General features: G+C 34.0%; 1 protein-coding gene across 4 annotated transcripts; it reads right to left on the bottom strand.

Moving 5' to 3' along the window:
- Nucleotides 1-2,097: 2,097 nt before the first annotated feature.
- Nucleotides 2,098-19,655, bottom strand: LOC105033435 (uncharacterized). Of its 4 annotated transcripts, none has more exons than XM_010908242.4 (14): nt 19,076-19,655; nt 18,906-18,974; nt 18,614-18,721; nt 15,670-15,735; nt 14,309-14,467; nt 12,974-13,021; nt 11,377-11,483; nt 11,188-11,259; nt 9,939-9,990; nt 5,738-6,345; nt 4,552-4,767; nt 4,343-4,463; nt 2,735-2,848; nt 2,098-2,360 (listed from the first exon to the last, which is right to left on the bottom strand). In XM_010908242.4, exons 1-13 carry the CDS (start codon nt 19,496-19,498, stop codon nt 2,789-2,791), a joined length of 2,109 nt encoding a protein of 702 aa, XP_010906544.1. In that variant the 5' UTR covers nt 19,499-19,655; the 3' UTR covers nt 2,098-2,360; nt 2,735-2,788. The 4 variants fall into 4 exon arrangements, with proteins under 4 accessions (XP_010906544.1, XP_010906545.1, XP_010906546.1 ...); XM_010908243.4 differs by having other exon boundaries at nt 12,974-13,018; XM_010908244.4 differs by having other exon boundaries at nt 19,097-19,655.
- Between the last annotated feature and the right edge of the window lie 4,544 nt (nt 19,656-24,199).

Here is a 24,199-nt window from a genome sequence, read left to right as displayed (position 1 = left end):
GGACACAGTCAGTACTTGCAAAATCGATGTATGAATCAAAATAGAATTGACCCCTCCGGATTATAGGAGATGTGCATCACTATATTTCAATTTAGTAAAATCTCGATCGAGGTAATCCATATAATGGATTTGAAAGATTGAAATACAATGTGGATGACTTATTCAGAGTTGACAGTTAAACTCTAGATCATCCTAAGCATTCAGAGTTAAATGGATGAATTATATGGTAACCATATACCAATGAGTTCTTAAATGTTGCTTGGCAATCATTTGGCCTATCCAGATATCGAGTATCATTGCTAGATGATCACTTGATTAGTATAAAAATTTGTTCCTGTACTACCAGCTTAGATTCAAACCTATGGAGTCACACTCAAAAGAAATTTCTGACTAATCAGATGACTGATTAACGATTGAAAATTATTTAAGGATATAATCATCAATTCAATTGATGATTAACATTATGTAAAAATTACAATAAATTAATTCGCTAAGGGTTAGTGAATTATAGACGGATTAATTAGCAATTAGATTGCTGATTAGCTCAATTTGATTAAACAATGTGATTTAGTTCAAGTCTAATTGAATTAGATTCAATTAGATTTGATCTGATTAGATTATTATGAGATGACCTAATCGCTAAGAGTGTTTGATTCCTGATTTGATCAGGACTTGAATTCGATTAATTTTTAATCCAATTAAAATTTAATTTAGTTAAGTACCTAATTAAATTAGATTCTGATGTCTAATTGAATCTAACCTAATTTGATTAGGATGGAGGCCTAATTAGATAAACCCTAAAGAGTCCAAACTAAGCTGGACTCTTCCTGAGCACTGACCACTTTCTCCATGGCTTCCTCTTCACGCGAATTTTGATTTTTGCATGGAGAAATTACATGCCAAAGAGTTTTGCCGCCCACTCTCCAAGTCCCTTGGATGAGAATAACAATTGGTTCAAATTTGGTTTGTATTCAATTAGTGATAAGGATAAAATTTAGTTCGAATTTCAGTCTAACTAAACCTAATCCTATCTCATCGCCCACCATAAAAAGCCTTCTATTTTATGTGACAAATGATCTGATTTTTATTGTGAGAATTGTTTTCTCGAAGAGAGGGAGTGTGAACAAAGAGGAGGCAGGTCCATTTGTGCAACGATGAGAGGATATTTGATTCCTCTTTGGGCGTGAGATTCTATGCTGGGTTCCTTAAGGTTTTATCTCTAAGGCTTCGTGAGAAGAAAAGAAAAGAGTCTTCTTCTATTTTTTACCCACCACCGCATTCTCTTATTCTTCCCTCTTCAGATTCAGAAGAGTCCAAAAGATCAAAAGAAGAAAAATCAGCCATCTAACCTTCACGTGAGTTAACACTCCCGAAAAGATGGACCAGATCAAAATTTCGTGTAAACATCCTATAAAGATCGAACGTTCTGTGTGGTTGCTCAATATCAAGAACTCAATACCACACCTATCAGCAACGACGATCATCAACCACGTAAAGATAATAAGTTTTGAACTTATCTGATCAGATCTAATAATTAGATCTAATTTGAGACATCGATAAGATGGATGCAGATTTTTTTTTTATTTCAAATTTTAATTACATATAAACTCATATTATAAATTTTTATTTAGTACTTCAGATATCATCTTATACATGTAATATAGATTAAATAGTTTAATCTAAAATAATTTTGTTGAAAATTTTAAAATTGCAGCATAGAACTACCAAATTTTTTTCACAAAGACCAGGACAACATCAAGCTTTAACCAAAGGCTACTGCTATCAATTTGTTCGAGACAATTTTTGGAGATCCAACCACATTTGAAGGACAAAAATAGTGAAGAAAACTAATCTACTTACAAAAATATCACTGAAATAGTTCATTTCTCACCTGAATTAGTTGTAACTGAATTACCCACAAAAATATTGAAACTCGCAAATAGCTGTATGAATAAATAAATAATTCCCAAAATAATAATCAGTCCAAAATATATAGCTGTTGCCAAAGCCCTTTGCCAATTAAATTGGTCTTACTATTACTAATTTATATTTCTGTGTAACTATTTTACCTGTATCCATCCAATCGATGCATCCCTATAATTAATATTGAATATTATGAAAAAATAACTATCTTTCACAGATGACGGAATCTTGAAATCAATTGCAAGGTCAGTCCTTGCTCTCTACTATATTGTGTTTCCAGTGAATTGAAAATCTGGAAACTAGCAAGAAATTATACAATCAAGAGATTACCTACAAGTCTAAAACAAGAGAGAAGCAGAGGAACTAATGAATCAGCCAGAAACATTTTGACTGTTGCGGGTAATACCAATCTCCCAGGCTGTTAAAGAAGCGTGAAACTGCCAAGAAAGAACATTGAGTTAAACATGATTAACTAGATAAAAATAGATAGAAATAACCATATAAATTTGGGAAATTGCACGCATGGATGTGAATATGAACCACTAAATTTACCACAACTCGACCAAACAGTATGTTTATTTGCATGATTTTCTGTATGTATACAAATAATGCTTGCGAAGAAAAAGATTTGCCAGCGGATGAATTGATTAATACCAGGAGTACCTAAATGTTTCACAAGTCACTGCTGCATGCATTGACAGATTACAAACCGTGCATGGAAAGCAACCAAAATAAGCATAGACCAGAAGGCTAGGAACACAATGCTTTGATAATTCAAAAGGCAATGTATCAATCAGTCTTAGATGATTACCAGAAAGAGAAAACTATATGGCGGTCAGTTAAATACTGTACACATCAACTTGGTTTAATCATCACTTCTCAGCACCCATGCTCCCTTGCTAGATACACATAGCTCATTTACAACCTGCAGAAATCAAATGAAGATACATACAAGATACATATTATATAATGGACTAGGACAGAATATGGACATCCATATGAGGCAAATGACACGTATATTTGCATGTTTGAAACATTTATAGACAAATGATTCAACACAAATCATCATATTCATAGTTTCTATCCTACATCTACATGAATCTAGGTATGAAATAAGCCTACAAACAGGAAATCCAACATTTTTAACAAACCTATTCACTTCAAGCATATCTTGAAAATGAAGTTATTAATTAGTGAATCTATGATTATAAAATCACTTCATCTTTCTGACCCCAATCTTAGGTTCTTTTAACTTTTTCCAGCCAATCATTCTAGACCTATTCTCATAATGCTTGGCCTTTAGCCTACATGAAGAGGGTAAAGTAACCTGATAGCAAATTAATGCCTGAATTACCATACTGATATGGCTGGTGGGCTCCGGATGGTGCCACTAGAAATTAGTTCCATAAATAGATTCCATGCCTTCAACTTAACCATAAGAAAAACTAAATAGAAGTGTACCATTTTCTATGAAAGTAGGAACGGATGGTGCCACAGGAAATTAGTTCCATGAATAGATTCCATGCCTTCAACTTAACCATAAGAAAAACTAAATAGAAGTGTACCATTTTCTATGAAAGTAGGAACATGGACTTTCAGTCAAAACTTTAAATTCATAATATCAGAAAAATTTGGAAAGACATACAAGTAACCGAGCCCATTGAAGAAACTGCCACAAGAAATTAGTTCCAGGAATACATTCCATGCCTTCAACTTAACCATAAGAAAAACTAAACAGACGTGTACCATTTTATACGAAAGCAGAAACATGGACTTTCAGTCAAAACTTTAAATTCATAATATCAGAAAAATTTGGAAAGACAAACAAGTAACCGAGCCTATTGAAGAAACTGCCACGAGCTATTAGTTCCATGAATACATTCCATGCCTTCAACTTAACCATAAGAAAAACTAAATAGAAGCATACCATTTTCTATGAAAGCAGGAACATGGATTTCCATTCAAAACTTTTAATTCATAATATCAGAAAAATTTGGAAAGACAAACAAGTAACCGTGCCCATTAAAGAAAGTGCATGAGAAATTAGTTCCATGAATACATTCCATGCCTTCAACTTAACCATAAGAAAAACAAAATAGAAGCGCACCATTTTCTATGAAAGTAGGAACATGGACTTTCAGTCAAAACTTTTAATTCATAATATCAGAAAAATTTGGAAAGACAAGTAACTGAGCCCATTGAAGAAAATGTTTACAAATGAGCTGCGCGTCTGAAAGCTCTTTAAAAGGCCTTTATATAACTGGAAAACTTATTAAAATAGGTAAATTAACCTTAGCAACCTTGCTAAAATAGAACTTTTTGCAGCATAAAATTTGCCTGACACAATAAACATGTAGCAGTTATGCAGCACCTGAAACTTGGTATTCCAACAATTCTCTGAACATAATTTGCCGCTAACCTGATTATATTCAGAATCAGTAATATTCCTTTTGAGACGAAACTCTGCTGCTTTGCAAATTTCCTGTTTCTTTAATTTTGCATTAGGTTCCTTGCCCCGAAAAAGGTCAATCACAACATTTCTGCCCAAAAATGAACCAAAAGGATAAGGAAAAAAAAAGATTATGCAATTTTACAGATAAAATGAGAAGAGAATTGATCTTCTGTAACCTCAATGGATCTAGTGCCGGATTCCCCATGGACTTTAAAACATATAAACCATGAATATTCACAGCAACTTGACTTATAACAGATTGAAGCTCAGGTAAAGGAGCATCAGCACCACTTTTAGCAGCATTAACAAGTGCTTTAGTTTTAGGATCATCTCTTGGACGAGAAGAACTGGAAATTGCCAGGTCCCTTAATCCACTGACAATCGAATTTATGCTGCAAATGTGGACAAGATTCACAGAAAGATGGACAATCAGTTTTGAATTAGAGAATTAACAAAATTCATAGAAACAGTGGACAAACAAAATTTCAGTACATGAGGATGCTGTGTTTGGTCTTGGATAATATGCTAAACTTCATTACACAAGAACCTGCAATTGCATGCTGGAAATGTGCATATTACTTGCATCAAAAATATTGAAAATGACCAGATTTAGCAAAGCAACATGGCTCACAAGCAACATTTGCAGTGCAAGTACATTACCAGTACCGAACCGATAGTTGGTCCAGGGGCATACCAACTGTTCATATACACCGAACCAACCCCCATAATGTGTACTGACATTGTATCAACATGGTACTGGTACAGGTCCAGCACCATGATTGCTTACTTTGGTCAAAAGTGTATAAGCATGCAAAATTAATTCAAAAAATACATGCCATCCCTTCCAATGGTGGTGAAAACAATCAAAAAGTGATGTCAAGCCTACCATAAATGGTGCAAAATGTAAGCCTTAAGCCACTTGTGAAGCAGATTTTGTGGGGAAAAGCAGAAAAAGGGAAAAAATGTGTCAGACAATTCTCAAAAATTACTTATTCAAAAAGTCCAGCCAGTTGCTTTGCAGTACTTCAGGAGTTCAAACTTTTACAGAGCATTGAAAGAATCTGCCTATCAGGTTTCAAAAAGTTAAAAAAACATCCTAGAGAAAAAAATACCTTACAAATAAAACAAGTAATACAGCACACACATATGGTAAATAACAAACTCCATGGTACTCTTGCAGGGGTTGCTTCCTGCCCTTAGTGTCAAGTTCATGGATTAGTTGTCATAATCTTTCGTATGGAAAGAACATTGAATGAAGGGATGAGTAATGTGTATCTAAAGGACTAGAGCTTAATCAGTATATAAAGATATAATAGCCATACATGTCAAAATATTATGTTAACAAGTCATCATAAGCATTACCTACGGACCCTTTTCTCTTGAAAAATTTTCAAGAGTGCCCGAGGAAGATTTTCTCGAGTTTCACTGGACATTGTTGTTCCTGCTGAGCTCATTGTCCCTTCTTTACTTCTGTTTGCATCAGGATCAACTCTACCTGCGGCACCAGTGTTTTTCATAATATTGGGACTCAATGAATTTTTGGTCATCATATGAATGTTTCTACCAAATCGACGTAAATTATCCATGAATTGCTCCTCGCGACTTGACCAAGCACATTCTTGTTCCTTCACAATATCTGGATAGCGCTTCAGGAATGAAATATCGGTGGGCTCTTTAAATTTCCAGTCACTAAAGACAGACCGTTCAACAGCTAATGTGCTCAGTATATGCTTCAAAGGAGCAGATCTTAACGTCTTCAGCTTGTCAGAGTGAATCACAGGGTTCTTACTGAATAGAAAGAGGATGTGGTCTCTAGCTAAAGCATTAAAACCTTCATAAAGCAAAGAGCTCTTGGTAACCCATAATCCTTGTACCAAATATGCATGTAGCTGAAGCAGCTTCAAAACATCTTTTTCTGAGTTCGTAGGAGCAAGATACATGAGAGCATCAAAATGGTTCACTTGAGAACACTGCATTGAAAAGCAAAAAATTGGGGAAAAAAAAAATCTTGTAATCAAAAAAAATGTTGAATGCAAACTACATTAGGATGGTTCAAGAGAAAATAGAATGATGCATTTCACTTAAATTAAGAAAATGATATTGGACAACTAAAAGTGTAAAAACTATTAGTTGAGCCAAGTTAGTCAAATAAGTTTGAAGTGCATATAGGTCAATAAAGATGCAAATCAATATTGGGCCAAAAATATTGAGTATCCACACTATTGATCAAGATCAACAACATAAAAATTTTCAAAAAATCATTTGTTTTATAGGTTCATTATCTAGGCCTCAAGTGGGTCATACAAATTGAGAATCAACACTGCTCATTATACAGACCAAAATGTTTGGATGTTCTAAAGAACAAACTGGCTTACAAAGTTACATCTTGCCCTAAAACTATTCATTTATGACTGCATGATGCACAAGGAAGAGATCTCCAATACATTTGACTTTTGATTTTTAAACATTTGAATATTGTAGAACATGATCAACAATATGGATTATCAATTTAAATGGCTGATTGCTGTATTTCAGTTGGTAGGATTGGAACACCAAACTAATTGGAATTATCATACCTTATATATCAGCGATCAGCCATATAATTTGAAAATTCATACTACCCAACATGATCTACACTATTTAAGATGCCTAAAGGCCCAAAATCATATGATCTAAAGAGTTCTTATGCATCGGGTGTTCGTAATCAAGGTTAAAGCATGTCCATGCAATACAAGTAACATACTTGTTATGATAGTGGATTATTAGCTCGACATAGGGGTGTGCACCTTCATACTACCTATGTCAGCTTGTGTCGATGTGTATCAAAATGTATTCATGCACCTTGAGGAGCTATGCACAATCATAAACCAATATGTAGCAGTACAAGCGTGCCCACTACATGTCTTAAAGATATCCTCGACCATGTTGAACGGCCTTGTTTCTATTCAACACAGTTTGAAACTTGTACTCTGGATGCTTTTGGGGCTTATATTGTATAAGCATTTAAAGGCCCAATCTATAGATTAGACATATAAGATGTTTCTGACTTGAAGCATAGTTAATAGTCCCTTACATTTTTTATCATAAGTTTTAATATTATGAGTTTTTAATAGCAAAAGCACTTGGTTTTTGTTACATATTATTGAACTATGCAATGCACATATTAAATATCAATCATTACATATCTAGGATGATACAAAATCCTTGCTATGAAATCAGTAGTATTTTGTTCCTTTTCCTTAAAGCTAATGCACTAGTATAAGGTAGATAAAATTGGTGTATTTAAAAAAAAACACGGGATAGATTAGTGTCTTAAAATGCCAGCTCTAAATCATTTAATGAACTAGCATGTCTTCCAACACACAGGAACTGCCCGTCCAAAAGATCACAATATGTCAACCTTGAATAGCACAATCATCACATCTCAAAATGCATAACCGACAAGATTCTCAAATTAATTAATGCACATCCAGATCTATTGAATTTTCATTCTTGTATCTTTTAAGCGAGATTTAGATTAACAGCAAAAATAAAAGAGAGCAGCCAATGTTTCAGCTTCAGCCAACTCCAATTATATTATATATGACAATCTGGGATATATATATATATATATATATATAGAGAAGAGAGAGAGAGAGAGAGAGAGTCAAGCTAGACTCGGATCCGGTTAGGTCAAAACTCTATAATAGAGGTCTTATATCAATGATCCAAGCCATTGAATGTGATCTATTACCTCAAAACTGTTTGCACACAAAAAATTATATGATTTGGAGACCCCTAGCCTATATATCAAGTAGTCAAAAATTGGATAACCTAAATAAAATTGAATTAGATATATTTTTTTGATCACTTGATGCATAGGTTAGGGATTTTCAAATCATATAATTTTTGATATGTAAGCAGTTTTGAGATAATAGATCACATCCAATGGCTTGGATCATCGATGTAGGATCCCCATTGTACAATTTTAAACTGACCTAATCTAAGCCCAAATCCGATCGACCTTACCCAAGTCTGCCCCTATATATATATATATATATACATATATATATATATATATATATATACATATACATATATATATATATATATATACATATACATATATATATATATATATACATATATACATATATATATATATATACATATATATATATATATACATACATACATATACATATACATACATACATATACATAGATATATATACATATGTACATATATATACATGCATACATATATATACATACATACATATATATACATACATACATATATATATCCTCTTAAATGCTATTATATAATGGAAAAAATTGTTCTCATCAGACTTTTTCATGGTTTTTCAAACAGATGCATTTTTTCAGAAATTTCATAACTCCCACTAATTCAAAAGAATTATTTTTATTTCATGAAAATCCTAAAACATTCTTCACTTAATGAACAGTGACATAAGCAAATAATGTTGTTATTTTCCCATTGGAGTCTGTTATGTCCTCTAATGCAGCTAATGATGGCAACAATAACAGTAATTATTTCACTCCCAAATCTCCAAGCGACGGCTAAACTAGGTAAATAGCAGTTATTATTTCCATGGTAACAGTAACTAATGGTTTTAGAGGTTCCAATTTTCGGGATTTCGGGATTTGTTTTTGTTATTAAAACCTAGCTTGTAAGAAGTGTATAATAGGCCAAGGATGCAGATACTCAGATAATATGGTGCATCATACATTTTGCAAATCATTGCTTAGGTACCATTCATTTTATGCCCACTTGAGAAACAGGTAAAGAACCTGTGTACTCTTTTTTTACTTCTTGCAGATGATGATTAATATTGTGGATATTCGATTTGTACGGTCATATTTTAGTTTTCACCAATTAGAAACCTATTGATTGAGTTCTAGCCTTGGCATATATCCAAAGGCATGCACTTATTTTCCTAGGGCATAGCTTAGTTACACCATGTGCCAATATGGCAGACCATCTAAGTATACTCTTTTTTTCAGTGAAAGGATAGAAACTGTTTGTTGAGTTCCACATTTGCTAGAACATGTGTACATAGGAAATGCAAGTAGGCAGGACAATTCCCAACAATGGATCAAAAAGATTCTCCTTTATGAGCTAATTAAGTAATCACATGGCATATACATAACCAGTCTCCAGAGTTTGAAAAGTTTGTATTTAAGCACTTTTTTTGTAGTAGATCATGACCAGTGTGAGCCATTAAAGCATCACTGATTCACCATGTAGATATATATGTATGTCTCTGCAACTTCTTGACTGACCTTCCGTGGTCAACAACCATCGCCATAGGTGTGCATCAAGATCAGTGCTTATTTTAGCTTTTAGAGTGATGCTAATAATTGAGTGGTATATTTTCTGACCTCTATAACTACAAGGATACCACACGTAGAATCAACTTTGGTGCAATTCTACAAACAATAAGTTATTAATCCATGACCACAGATTTAAAAATAAGTGTTCAGTCAAAATCATGTCCTGCATAAAGTAAAATATGCATTATAAAAATAATCTCAAATAAATGGTAACAGGAGATTAAACCTCAGTTAACCACTTATTTAGTCGTTCTTCCAATGGCATTGAGAGCAAGACCCTGTAGATTAATTAAAACATCAGCAGATTATTATAACTCACAGCATAACAGTATACCCTACTGTTAAAAAAAGCAAAACTTTAGAAAGAGTAACATAGATGCAGAAAACTGTAGATCGTAAACATGGTTTAGAAACAAATTAGACTGTGGCATAGATAGCGAAATGTTGGAATGGTGCTAATAGGTCTACCTAACAGAGATAATTAGGTTAAAAAATAGATCAAATTATGAAGACAGTATCATGAAATTAGTAGATTGGAAAAGGAATGTTGAATTTAAGCGAGTAAGCCAGTTTTCAAGATCAATTACTAGAATCTAAACATCCCAAATTTCCAGAGATATTAGACCTATAAAAGATTAAATGGCAAAACAATAACCAAACTACAGGATGCCTTCACTGCCAGGAGTTGAAACTTAAATATAGGAAAAAAAAAGAATAAAATATAAGCTTCAGCAAGTTGATGCATAATCAGGACAACAAAGCCCATGATGACCAAAAAAGCTAATAGCCATTAAATAATATTTACAATAACATATTTACAATACATAAATGTCAATTAAATCAAATACAAAAACCTTGGGCATTTTTAACTTCCAAAGAGACATGCATATTTATTGGGATAAGAAACAAGCTATGCATTTTTACAAGGTTAAATGACCTGAAACAGCTTGCCTACAAAAGGTAAATGCAAAGTAACATTTTTTTTTTTCATAATTTAGACGACCTTATTATGACAAACTTCAAATAAGCTGCAATATCGTTTGATTTAAATTTTATTTGAGTGTAAATGATGATACCACTCTTTAGATCAGTAATAATATCCAATATACAGAGGTATAGTATACAGACATATTATATCTGCCTATCTAATAACAGTTGCATGCATATTTTTATTTTATTTTTTTTCTAATGAACAAAAAGCAAAACTGAAAGTCAGAATTTAATGTCAAGATTTTAAATATTATGCATAACAAATATAATGAAGTAAACTAGTACAACTTAACAACACAAGTTCATATGGCAGAGTGCAAGAAGAATAAAACCAATGATGATATGCTACATAATCCTGACCATGGTATGAGTAATGTAACAAACTCCCATCCCATCAAACAATGGCAATGACCCATGTACTTGTGCATCATTCTGAACATTGATGTAATGTCTACATAAGAAATTTTATATTTAAGGACTTGCACCTTCTTGGGGGCCCTCTAGTTCTCTTCTTGTCAGCTGATGTTCCAGGGCACAGTGTGTTGACATAATCAGACCTGCAAGAAACAATTAAAACACAATGGTCAAGCCTCAAGGTTTCTTATAAAATTTTACAGTAAAAATTGTGCCATATAAAAACTTTATGAACTGATCAGCAAATCAAAAAAGCTTACGGTTTCATTGTAAATTGTACAATATTCTTTTCTTCTGCCGCCATTTTCTGGTGGTATCTCTCTGCAAAGGGACCATCAATTGGATGGTATTCCAGCGAAATCCATGGCTGCATATACCCAAAAAAAAAACTCACGTTAATTTAAGATGGCATGAAACATATATATGTGTGTGTGTGTGTGTGTACGCATAGAGGTATAGAAGCAGAAATCTGAAGCATGCAGATCGAATCACATTAACATCGGCAAACTTCTTCCACAGCTCATCTTGCTTAAGGCCACAGTTCAGATCTAGGATTTTGAATGAAACACCAGTTATGGCCACTTATTTAACACAGGATACTCAGTTACTTTTCTTAAACAATCTGATTATTTTCCCTTGAGTCCAATCTGATGCATCTCAATCCCTTACTAGCATCCATGTGTCATTTACAAAAAAAAACTAGCATCCATGTGTCATTTACAAAAAAAAATTAAGAAAACCATAATCATAACCATCCAGCAATTTTCAACTATTCAGGGTCCAGTTCATGGATCATCATTTGCCACATACTCCTATTTAGGGCCACCTCTGATGTTAATCCTTCCTCACAACCTCCGTCCATGTTACCCCACAACCTCCAATTAGAAGAAAACACTTCATATATAAGACTACATGATCACATGTATGAGTGTACAAATAATTTATGTCCATATACAATCATATTACATACATATACACATTTATAGATCTACATTTACACATTTTTCTGCATATATCTATGCATACATTTGTGGTGTGTGTGTGCGTGTGTGTGTGTGTGTGTGTGTGTGTGTTTTTGTTTATGCAATTATGTAAACAATCCATGTTAGGCTTACATGGGCATTCTAAGGCATGTGTATCACTCAGGCAGTTGCCCGAGCACCAGGCCAGAAACCATAGCAACAATGGCTCTTCATCATCCACACAGTTTCTCACTAAGGTTAAGATGGAATCAGATCCTATGCCATATTTGGTCCTTTTCCATGAATACAACTGTATTAGTATATAAAAGATGTAATAAATCTTTTCTAGATCAACAATCTTAATATCAAGCAACTTATGGTCCAATCTCCTTTTCTAGCTCCTACTACAGTCTGTAACAGATCATTTTAAAATTTACCTGTATCACATTTCAGTATTCAAGACCAAAGTGATGCAACCAATCCCAACAATTATCTTTGAAATAAATGCATGTCACTAATAACAATTACAAGATGTCAATAATGTTCACCATCTCCTGAACAAGAAAAGGAAACTGGGGGGGACAAAAGAGGAAACGTAGATTGTAACTGAGATTGAGTAAAGAAAATAGGGAAAATCTAGGTCCAGCACCTGGATTGACTACCATTTTACATTTACTCCGCGTTGACAAAGTTTTTTCCAGACTTAATTTTGATGGCCATTTTGTGTTTAATCCTTGGCCCATGGATAAGCATGTGGAAATTAGGTATGACCATGCACAGAAGAGGCATAATAGCTGCATGCAAGGGACTAAACGCAAAATGCCAAGCTAGGCTAAACATATTGTGGCAGTCTAACAAAGGACCGAGTGTCATGAGCTTAACCAAGAATTCTCACCTCATGATCGATGTTTTCATTTGAATCCTCTGAAACCTTCTTTCCCTGCTAAAAGACGCAATTTTAATGATTTGGGCTATAATATCAAAGACATTATATGGAAGCAAAAGTATATAATAAGGAAACCAAATTAAGAAACAATATTAGTGCGTTATATCATGGCTATTTTCCTCCATATGGCATCTCCAAAATGAGATGGCTTGTTATATGCATAACACTGTTTATCATGAAGAGCCATAGCAAATCTAAATGTGTTTCAAATGTCCAATTACTCTTACATAGCCAAAATAAAAATGCAGTGCAGTATGCATGTAAAATTGTAAATATCATTATAGATGTCTTGACTTGAAATCCACACTAAACAATTTGCAATATTTCACTAGAAGCCAACCAGGTCAAACAACGCAAAAAAAGGTCTAGCAAGACCAAGTCAGCTACCACAGCTATTTGCTTGAGTCTATATTTTAAAGCAATGTATCACCAACCCACCAAATGAAACTCAAATTCACAAGCTGGGCAGAGGTCCTGCCCGACATAAAATTGATAAATGATACAAGGATAAACAACAGTCTCTGGTTCCTAAACTGGATTTACATCAAAACTAAAATGAGGTTATCTAGCAATATAAATAATCAATACTTTACATCTCTCCATTCATTATTTTATTTTTTTAAAGCAAGAGCATAAAACACTCATCTGATATATGTTTCATTAAATATTTGCAAGATGCTTTGCCTTGAGCCGGACAAGAGGCTACTAAGTGCTGCCATAGTTCGATTCAGGCCTTGATTTTTAAGCCCAACCTAGTCAGCAAAGGCAAAACATTCAACAGAACCCAGCCTAATAGTGATTCAACTCAATGGGCTTTTGAACTGACCAAAGCCCATTTTTAGCTATAGGTAAGATGGATATCATCAATTTGATTACAAAAAAAAAAACAGAGAAGAGGAACAAGTGAGATACTTCGAACAAAAAAAAAAAAATGAAAACCTTGTGTGATGAAGCATGTAATTGGCAGACAGATTTAATTTTGAGAGTTAAAGACTTGTTGATGATAGTTACAATTATGGTTTTGACTTGATGCAGCTGCACATTTTTCAATATGAACATACTTCATATATGGGATGGAAATTTAAAAAAAAAGAAAAATAAAGGAATCACAAAAATAGAGTACCAAAACGGACAATAAACATTTGTGATGATGGCAAAACATTATGAGTATAATCAACCTCAGAGTAAGTAACCCACTACAGTGACCAGATTTTGAAGTTTAAGGTTAAGCATTTTATTCAAGAGAGAGGTGTTTATAAAAGATGACAACAAACCAGAGCTCACCTGCCTAATAGATGGCTTTGGAGGTTCAGAAATTTCGTCAGTAGACTTCGCACTATCTTGTACTCCTTTTGCACTATGTTTCCTTCTCTGAAGCCCAGCATCTATGTGATCCATTGATGGCCGAAGCTGCACGACTGCATGAACAGGATTCAAGTGCAACTGCAAGATAAAAGGGGAAATGAGTTCAAAGTTTCTTAATAATCAAATACCCAATTGACCAGATAAATGTTACACTCACAGCAAAGAATTGAAAGGCACTTGTTTAATTGTTATTCATAAAATAATAACACTGCAAATGAATTTATAAGTAGAGCTACCAAACTCCTGGGCAGCAATTAGAATCAGACTATGCTATGACACTGAGCATCAAAATGTTATAAGTATATTTGCTTTTAGAACAGTGAAATTAGCTTGACCTAATTCTTTTTTTTGGCATTTTGATTTTAACCAAAATCTTTAAATATTTTATGTATAAGAGAAGAAACCAAAAAAAAAAAAGGATAAGTAAACGAGATGGATGGGAGTATTGGACTATTAACATTACTTTTTTGTCTTTGACCATTTCTCATAGACTGGTATGATTGTCTTGTTCAAAACATGGAGAACAGAAATTGAAAAATATCACAAAGGGAAAAAAAAAAGAAAGCAGAAGGAGTTTCTCAGTGTATCATCAAAATGAGAATGTTTAGCGAAGCTCATAACAACTAGAAAGACAAACACAGAAGTGCATTATCAAATACATCTTGGCTCTTGCATTACAATTGTAATCAAACTGAAGATTACGCTTCTCACAGGCTAGTGATCAACTTTCTTTGCCACTAATTATGGTTATTCTCGTGTTATGCTGCCTTCGCCAGCCATATTCCTGTATCCCCATATTCTGTACCCTATAATCTCAGTAACAAACTACAAATAACCTGGTTATTGTCCTTCATTAACACTTATTGGTCAGTCTGGTCTGTGTTAGACAAATATGGAGCAAGCATATTTTATTATCATCAACTGACTGAGGCATACTCTCCAGATCAGGTGTCATGATGATGTGTTAATCATTATGCATCACTATCATCTGAAAATTAATTCTTCCAATCCAAAGAACTTATCCTACTACAAATCAAACAAATTTAACCTCCACATTTCACAGGAATGAATGTAACCGTAAGAGAAATACATTAAGACAATATACAAAATAATTTCAATCAGATAAACAATAAGAAGCACATTTTACATGACTAGGCATTTAAACTGTAACATCGCTTGAATTTAAAGGTTGCCTCCATATTGAGCAGGAAAAGATGAAATGAAGTTATTTAAAGGTGAGAAGAATATGAAAAGTTTACCAACTCTGTCATATAGCTTACCTGGTTGCCTCTCAGAAGCCCGACAGCATAGCTAGTTGCAAAAGAAGCCTTTGATGATGACAAAATCTAGAAAATACAAAATATAAGCAGGAGGTTACCCAAAAGGTGGATTGGAACTTAAGAATCAGCCACAGTAATTTTTTCCTAAGAGATTTAAATGTGTTTATGTATCAAATATAGGTTAGAGGATTGGACAAACGGTCATAATTTACAAGAGATCTTCTTACTATGAACAACAACAGGGGATTTGCTCAAAAAAAAGGTCAGGGTGTGGGAGAGCATCTTGGTGGTGCAGCATCACTCAGGTAGAAACCAAATGTGAGATGAAGTCCACAATAACAGGCATTCCGAGAAATGCACAAGGAGAGAATAAAGGATAAAAGCATGCAGGTCACAGTTCTTAGGATATTCTATTACACAAGCCATGTACCTTAAGAATTGCCACTCAAGTACCCAGCCCTCATTCCCAGTACTTTCAATCTAAAGGTATTATTACCTCATTGTTTCTAAAGTTATGCATACTTATAGATTTTAAATATAACGAATGAAAGGCAACGATTTTAAGTGCCAATCTGAATCATAGCATATCTATGGCACGTCACACCAACAAAATATCAACACAAAACAAGGATCAAACGTACCAACAAATGATAAGTCACAATTCTCATTGAAACAAATGCTCAATATTAAGGTAACACATAAACAAGTTCCTCAATATACCACCTTTTGACAATTCTGTTACTACATTTGCAGCACGAACAAACAACATGATGTTACTGCCGAAACAAGTAAATAGTAATATTTCCCCCGTATTTCTTATTGATAATTTTAGCTAGTGTATGATGCGTATTAGACTGTAATTTTACTTGCTTCAATAAAATGTTTGAAACTACGCAATAACATAATAAACAACAATTAGTACACATATGCACGGCAGTTTACGATGCAAGATTTCTATGAATAAGCAACATTTCTCCCTGCAGTTCATAACATCACCATAGACTACTCACCATAGACTACTAGAAAGCAATTTAAATTGGTTCAAAAAAAAAAGCATATTTTGCATGTAATTGTAGACCTAGTTACGAACTTGTGCATGTATTTGCAACAATGCATGCCTAGTGTCAACATGGTATTGCATGGTCGCAGATGCTGTCGTACATGCGCAATATGTAATACTTCGACACTTGCTTTAGAGTTGTCAAAGAGGTAACTAGCTTTGTTAAGACTGGTAGAGAAGATCCGATTTGGGCCTTGCAAGTACTTGTAAAGGTGAATGACAATGTTTATCATGTAGGATAACCATTAGAGTTTAACATGTCTTGCAAATTCAAATAAGTAATACAAAATGGACAATGGTGTGCTAAATGGATGGATGAGACTATACACCATTCCAAAAGGAACAAGTAAAGCACATACTATATGACAAGATTACCAGTACTAGACGTCAATCTCATAAAAGAGCTTAGTGGGACAAAAGAGTGTAGAAGATTCTTAGATCTCACAAGCAAAAAAAGGGCAAAAGTAGAGTTCCTAATGTACTGGAATTTGGTTGTGAACCCGTGACATCAACTTAATATGTCTTCAACTACTTCTTGGATTTATTTCAAGGAAGAAAATTAAAGTCTTAGTTGGCTTAAAGTTCCCTAAGAAGCTAGGAATTTGAATCTTAGTTGGCTAGGGAATAGAGCTGATTGAGAAAGTCAATGTTGTGGTCTATTGGAATCCTACTGTAATAAACTGTGTTAAAAATATCCTTGCATTGCAATAGGGTGGTCTAGAAAAGTCTTGGGTTGATTAGGAAACTGAACCAACACCATTTGGATGACTCTGACAGAGGGTTGGCCCAAATTTTAAATTCTGAAGATTGGACTATGCATTGAAAAATATATATGTAATCATAATCATCCATACTTTTCCCAAAATTTTGGGGTCAGCTGTATATATACGTGCATGTGCATGTGTCTATAATATGCCACATCCCTTCTTCTTCCACATAGTCCCTATTAAACTTCTGATTATTAAGGGAGAAAAATATCACTAGATTCAATCATCATGACTGTTCCTTCCACATGAAACAGAATCAAAGATTGCTACAAAGTCCTACAGATGTCAATAAATCTTCTATGCTAGGATACTTAATGTAGAATAAGAACAACAGCAACGACAATATGATGTGAGGTTTCAACATGTAAATCACCACCTTGAAGTACTGCTGAGGCAAATCCAGATGAGATAACAAATTAATGCAAAAATATGATATTCATTTGGAAATGATAGATCAATCACCACAACAAAACAAATTTCATGGAGCACCTAATGAAGATTCAATAGCTAAATGGAAATCATCCAAGAAACTAAACTTAAAGCCCTACATTTTGAAAATTTAATGGTTGAAGTCATCCTGTGCCCCAAAGACCTCTAAACATCCATAAGAGAAGCAGCCTTTACAAGAACTGTCCGTTGTTAGTTCATACAAAGAACAAATAGTGAATGATCTAGCTGTTAAAAAATCATTGATTCATTGTTGTTCCTGACTGCATCTCATCATCTGCACCATCTTGCATTAAGAATCCAACAACATTTACCATCTAAACAATCTGCAATTGGCTTCTTGCATGAATTCATTGAGATCAAAGGAGGAATAATGCATTCAAATGCATCAAAAAAAGATTCTACTAGCAGAAGATCAGCATAGCAAGAAGCAAACTGATATTATATATATATAGTAAAGTGGATACCCATTTTACTCTCAATGAGCAGAATATGCCGCTTAGAGTACCTTGTAGGAAATAAAGTTAAGTAATAACAGAATCAACAAAAAATTAAAGTACGCAGGTAATACCATGTGTTAAATAAGGGAACATTAAAGATAAATACCGACGGGTGATGAGAGTTACAACTAACATCACAAAATTCTAACTCTGAGAAGATTCATAATTACCTGCTTTTCTATCCGCAGCGGCTCATCAACATCCCGGTCATAATTTTCACTGTCAACATCCAGACTCAAATCAACTTCAATTTTCGATTGCTTAGGCTTCACTCTGACCTAAAAGAACATGAGAGAATTTGAAGAATATTACAGCACAAGGGTACAAGAGCAGTAATTCCATTTCAAGAAACAAATGAATGACCATATACAAGTTAAAAAAAATAAAACACATACAACCCATATGGCTACATATGTCACAACTACTATATCATGATAATATCAAATTCATTGGGAATTATACCTCTTCACATCTTTCATTCAATTCATACGGCCGCCAAGAAGGTCTAAGTGGATATTGCATCACATAAAGCTGCAAGGGGAAAGATTCATAAGTATAGAGTCAATATAACTGAAAGAACAGAAATAAATATTTTGCTTTAATATGCAATGGAATGCAGTTCAAGCATATACATTTAGCAGGAAGACCCTTACACAGGTGTCCTCATCGACAGGGGCAGGAGTAAAGAAGACATCAATCTCCCGGACCACTGTGTCCTCCCCATCGTCGACCTCCATTGGTTCGCTCTCCGCCTCCTCTGCGCCATTGGGAAAAGAAACGGGGCTCGATGCCGATTCTTGGGACATGCCGACATCGTCGTCCTGCTTCTTTATAGGAGCCGTTGGAGGACGAGAAGGAGGAGGGAGGGGTCCGGAGTCGGTGGCGGGATCGGCCTTTATCCTACCCTTGATCTTGGGCTGGAAGCGGGAGGGCCTCGCCGGTGCATGGCCGGAGCGGTGGGAAGAGTCGGTGAGGTCTATGTCGAGGGCCACGTCGAGGTCGGCGTCGGAGGAGGAGGCGAAGGGATCGAAGGGCTTGTCGTCGTCGTCCTCCATGGCTCGCGTCCTGTCTCTCGAGCAGCCGACGAGGAGGACGAGGCAGTGGATGTGGTTGGGTTCGTCACGAAGCCCTAGCCCTCCCTTGGGGCTTAAACCCTGGCAGAGAAGAGAGGTAGAGGGAGACGGAAGTCCGTAGAGGGATGCATAGCGAAAATGAGCCCTACGAATTTAGGAAGAGGCTCAATTACACGTGATTGTAGATGGACTGGGCCTGTTGGCCTCGGCCCAGCGTCTTAGATGTACACTGGAATGTTACTGGGCCTGCTGATGATACATGCCAGGCTCTGTTATCCCCGTATCATCAAAATCATGGAAGGCTGTGATCATATAAAAGTGATTTTCATGTAAGAACTATTATCATATTTTTGACTTGTTTATCAAAGCTATTATTTCTCTCTCTTGAGCAAGAGGAAACCTTTTTCTCCAATGAGAGAGTGACAGTAAGAGAGAGAGAGAGGCAGCTTAGTTATTTAGGTTGCATTTGATGCATCGTTAGATAATCTTGAAAGATAATATAAATTATCTTTAAGATAAATTATTATTATTAAATTCTCAATAATGTTGATTATAATATTCGGTATATGTAGATAATGTTACAGTAAAATTATAAAGAATCTTGATTGATATGTTTGGTATGACAATCAGATAACCAGTAATATGAAATTAAATTTTTAAAATACCCCCATAAATTTTTATGGACTCTTAGACTACTAGAGATGAGTTTGATTTTATTTTATAAATTTAAATCAAAATTCTTAAAATATATCTAATAAAACAAAAATCCTGGAGATGAGCCCTATCACCTTGGCCTTCGACATCAAGACCCACCATTTTAAGAGCGTCAGATCGGCAATATTTTCGTACCCGACAATCGACGACAGTCGATGGAGCATCCCGAGATCGATGGCGAAGGCCAGGTCGACCTCCTTGATAGAGAAGAAGCATCCTTAGAGCAACACTGGATGTTGCAGGCTGCAGTGAGATCGATCCCATTGCCGACGTAGGCATCGTGGATCTTCGCCACATCGCTTTCGACAATGCTCGATAGTTGAGACCGCATCCTACAACACGAGAATGCGACAATGGAGGAGCTCGCGGATGGTGTCTAGGTCATCATCGAAGGGGGCCGCGGTGATAAAGAAGAGGGAGGAGAGATCGATACTGATGCAGAAGTGGGGGCCATGATCGGAGATGACAAGGGCATGGGTGGTAGGGAGGAGGTTGAGTGCGATGAGGGCGCAGGGGAGTTTGGAGAAAAAAGAGAGGGTGAAAGCGTTGCACTGGGCCAGTGGGGGAGGAGATAAGGGGGGAGGGTTGGACGACGGATTTTGTGTGATTTTTTTTAAAGATAATTTTGTCTAAATTTTTTATAGCAATATTGCCACAGAAGTGGTAATCTGGATAGTCATCTCTCTCCAAAGCAATCTAGATTATCTCATAGGAGCCAATGTAGATTGCCATGATAATTTGGATTGCCACCCAAAAAGTATACCAAATACAGTAATTCAGTGGATCTACTTTAAATTGCCAACAATCTATCCCTACCAAACGCAACCTTAGAGCTTATTTGATTTGTGGAAAAATAAGAGTAAAGTATGGTTAATAAGAAAATGAAGAAACCTTCTTTATTTGATAGGAGTTTTTTTAAAGGAAAGAGATTGGACAATGGCATTCTAGTAGAAATAAATTTTTTATGTTTTATGAAAAAAAAAATTATTGGAAATATGAGACTTTTGCTTTTCCATAGGTTAGGAATTTGAGTTTTTTTCCAAAAAAACCCTTAAAATCAGGAATAAAATAAGATATGATCTTTTCTCTTATTAAAAATATAATAGATATTTTATATAATATTTTCAAAAAAATAGATATTCAATCAAACATAAGGCAATATGGAATATACCATATTTTTATGATCAATCAAACATGTTAAAATTATTTTATCAAGTTCCAAATAAAAATATTCTTATGAAAAAAATTCTTCATATGAACCAAATGAACCCTTAGTATTATTCTTTTTAAAAAAATATATTGTTTTCTATGTGGTGAAGCATTAAGAAAATGTTGGCCTCTAACTGGCAGCATGTCAGTGGGCTTGAACAGAGCATAGAGTGAGTCCAAGGGGACAACCCCTATAAATAGGTTAAGTTGTAAAATATACAATAAGAGTTCCATCAATTGTATTAAAATTTGTTTAATTTATCCTTATGATTTGTTTGGTCAAGATATGTCAGATTACAGAGTAATCTAATAATTTCTAAAAAATATTTATCTAAAAAAATATTTTTTACTATATTTGGTTAGTAGAAAATTTATTTTGAAAAATAATATTGAAAAAAAAATTTCACGTTTAGTTGGAGGTAAATCTACATAGAAATATGATCAAATTTATAAATATACCCTTAAACATAAAATAATTTTTTAATATTAGGATAGCATTATCATCTCTAATTAATTTTTATATAATGACTATAATCACATGACCCATTACATAATACCATCTCCATCTTAATTTTTTTATAAAAAAAAATTATTGAATGAATTTAGAAAGACATTATAACAAATTTAATAATTACATATGTCACTTTATTGAGGATATTTTTATCAAATATGAATTACCATCACTCCAAAATTTATCAAATACCAATTCTCTCATGGTATTGTTTTACATTATTTCTCTGAAAAATAAATATGGAGCCCAACAAATTTTTTACCATCTCTTTCTTTCTTTTTTTTCATATCAAATATGGTAATCTGAAATAGAAATTATTTTTTCATGCTAGATTACCCCCAACCAAATGACCCAGGCCCCTTAAAGATTCGTTTAGTTCGCAAGAAGAATTTTTTTCTCAGAAAGTAATTTTTCAAAAAGTAATTTTTCAAAAAATTATTTTTTAAGAATAGAATTTTGACATATTTGATTGATTATGGAGAAGTGACTTATTGCAGATAACTTATATTTGGTTGAGCATCTATTTTTCTAAAAAAATAGTATAAAATACCTATTATACCCTTAGTAGATATAAGACATATCTTTTTATTCCTAAACTTTATACAAATATTAATATTATATTTTTTATAAATATAATATTAATATATTATAATATAGCATTAAACCATTATAATTTATTATGTTAATATAATACTAATATATATTAATATAATAATATTTTAATATAATAAATTTATTAATATAGATATAAATATTATATTATATTAATTTAGATATTAATATAAATATTATATTAATATTGATAAAAATATTATATTAATATAAATATTAAATAATATTAAAATATAATAAATATTATAATATTAATATTATATTCATATAAATATTAGAATAATATTAATATTATATTATATCACTATTTAATATTTTATCCTAACTATCTATTGATATTTTACAAAATCTTGACTATAGATCTTAAAAGAATATTTTGGAAAAGAAAAAAGTACCAGTACTTTTTATCACATGGGAAGTGCCAAAATCCACCTTCCCCATAAATTTTTACTTCTCATAAAATATGAAAAATGACTTTCTATGGAAAGAATTTTTTTTACTCTCTCTCCTCCTAAAACTCTAACTAAATAAGAGGTTCCCTCTTCATTTTTCAGAAACTGCCTCTTCCTCTCTCTACTTTTCATCAACCAAATGAGTCCTAAGTTTGTTTTCAGAGTCTTTGTTATTTTACCAGGCTATTTCTTATTGGTTACATTACTTGTTATATCCAAATCCACTCTTTAAACATGATAAAATCTTTTACATGTTTGACTAAGTTGACGAATTCTAACCAAATAAGAAGTTCCCTCTTCATTTTTCAGAAACTGCCTCTTCCTCTCTCTACTTTTCATCAACCAAATGAGTCCTAAGTTTGTTTTCAAAGTCTTTGTTATTTTACCAGGCTATTTTTTATTGGTTACATTACTTGTTATATCAAAATCCACTCTTTAAACATGATAAAATCTTTTACATGTTTGACCAAGTTGACGAATTCTATCACATGTGGACTTGAGCAGCCGTTCCCAGACATCAGAGACTTTTTCCTTTTTTTTTTGGTTGAACATGCCAAACATATTCATATACTTTAAATAACCAAGTTCTTCCAAATCTTGCATTGCTTAAACCTCTGTTAAATTCTAGATTTTACCGTTCTCTTTCTTTTTGTTGTGTTATTCTTGAACACTAAACTCAAGGTGCTTGAAAAAGGGACCAATCAACTTCAAGAACATTAAACAGATGGTGCTTGAAAAAAAGATTCGCGATTTACATAAAAGCAACAATCTCAAAACTAAAACAGTACTCCTTGAATCGTTATCATTATACTACCATCAATCAAAAAAATTTAGCAGAAAGACCCTTACACAAGTGTCCTCATTGAGAGGGGCAGAAGTAAAGAAGATATCAATCTCCCAGACCACTGTGTCCTCCCCATCACCGACCTCCATTGGTTTGCACTTAAACTCTTTGGTGCTATTGGGAAAAAAAGGGACTCCATGCCGGTTCTTGGGACATATCGACACCGTCCTTGTCTCGCTTCTTTATAGGAGCCGATGGAGGATGAGGAGGAGGAAGGGGTTCGGGGTCGATGGCAGAATCGGCCTTCATCTTACTCTTGATCTTGGGCTAGAAGCGTCGGAGCAATGGGAGGAGTCGGTGAGGTCGATGTCGAGGGTCATGTATAGATCAGCATTGGAGGA

This window comes from Elaeis guineensis, chromosome 1, assembly GCF_000442705.2.
Source record: "Elaeis guineensis isolate ETL-2024a chromosome 1, EG11, whole genome shotgun sequence".
NCBI lineage: Eukaryota > Viridiplantae > Streptophyta > Magnoliopsida > Arecales > Arecaceae > Elaeis > Elaeis guineensis.
Note: the sequence above shows the minus strand (reverse complement) of the source record. Positions and strands in the feature narration are given on the sequence as shown.

Coding starts and splice junctions, on each gene's coding strand:
- LOC105033435 (XM_010908242.4), bottom strand. CDS start 19,498: ATGGAGGACGACGACGACAAGCCCTTCGATCCCTTCGCCTCCTCCTCC. Junction 9,991..11,187: donor ACTAGAGGGCCCCCAAGAAG/GTGCAAGTCCTT, acceptor ATTAATCTACAG/GGTCTTGCTCTCAATGCCAT. Junction 4,464..4,551: donor CCGGCACTAGATCCATTGAG/GTTACAGAAGAT, acceptor ATTTTTGGGCAG/AAATGTTGTGATTGACCTTT.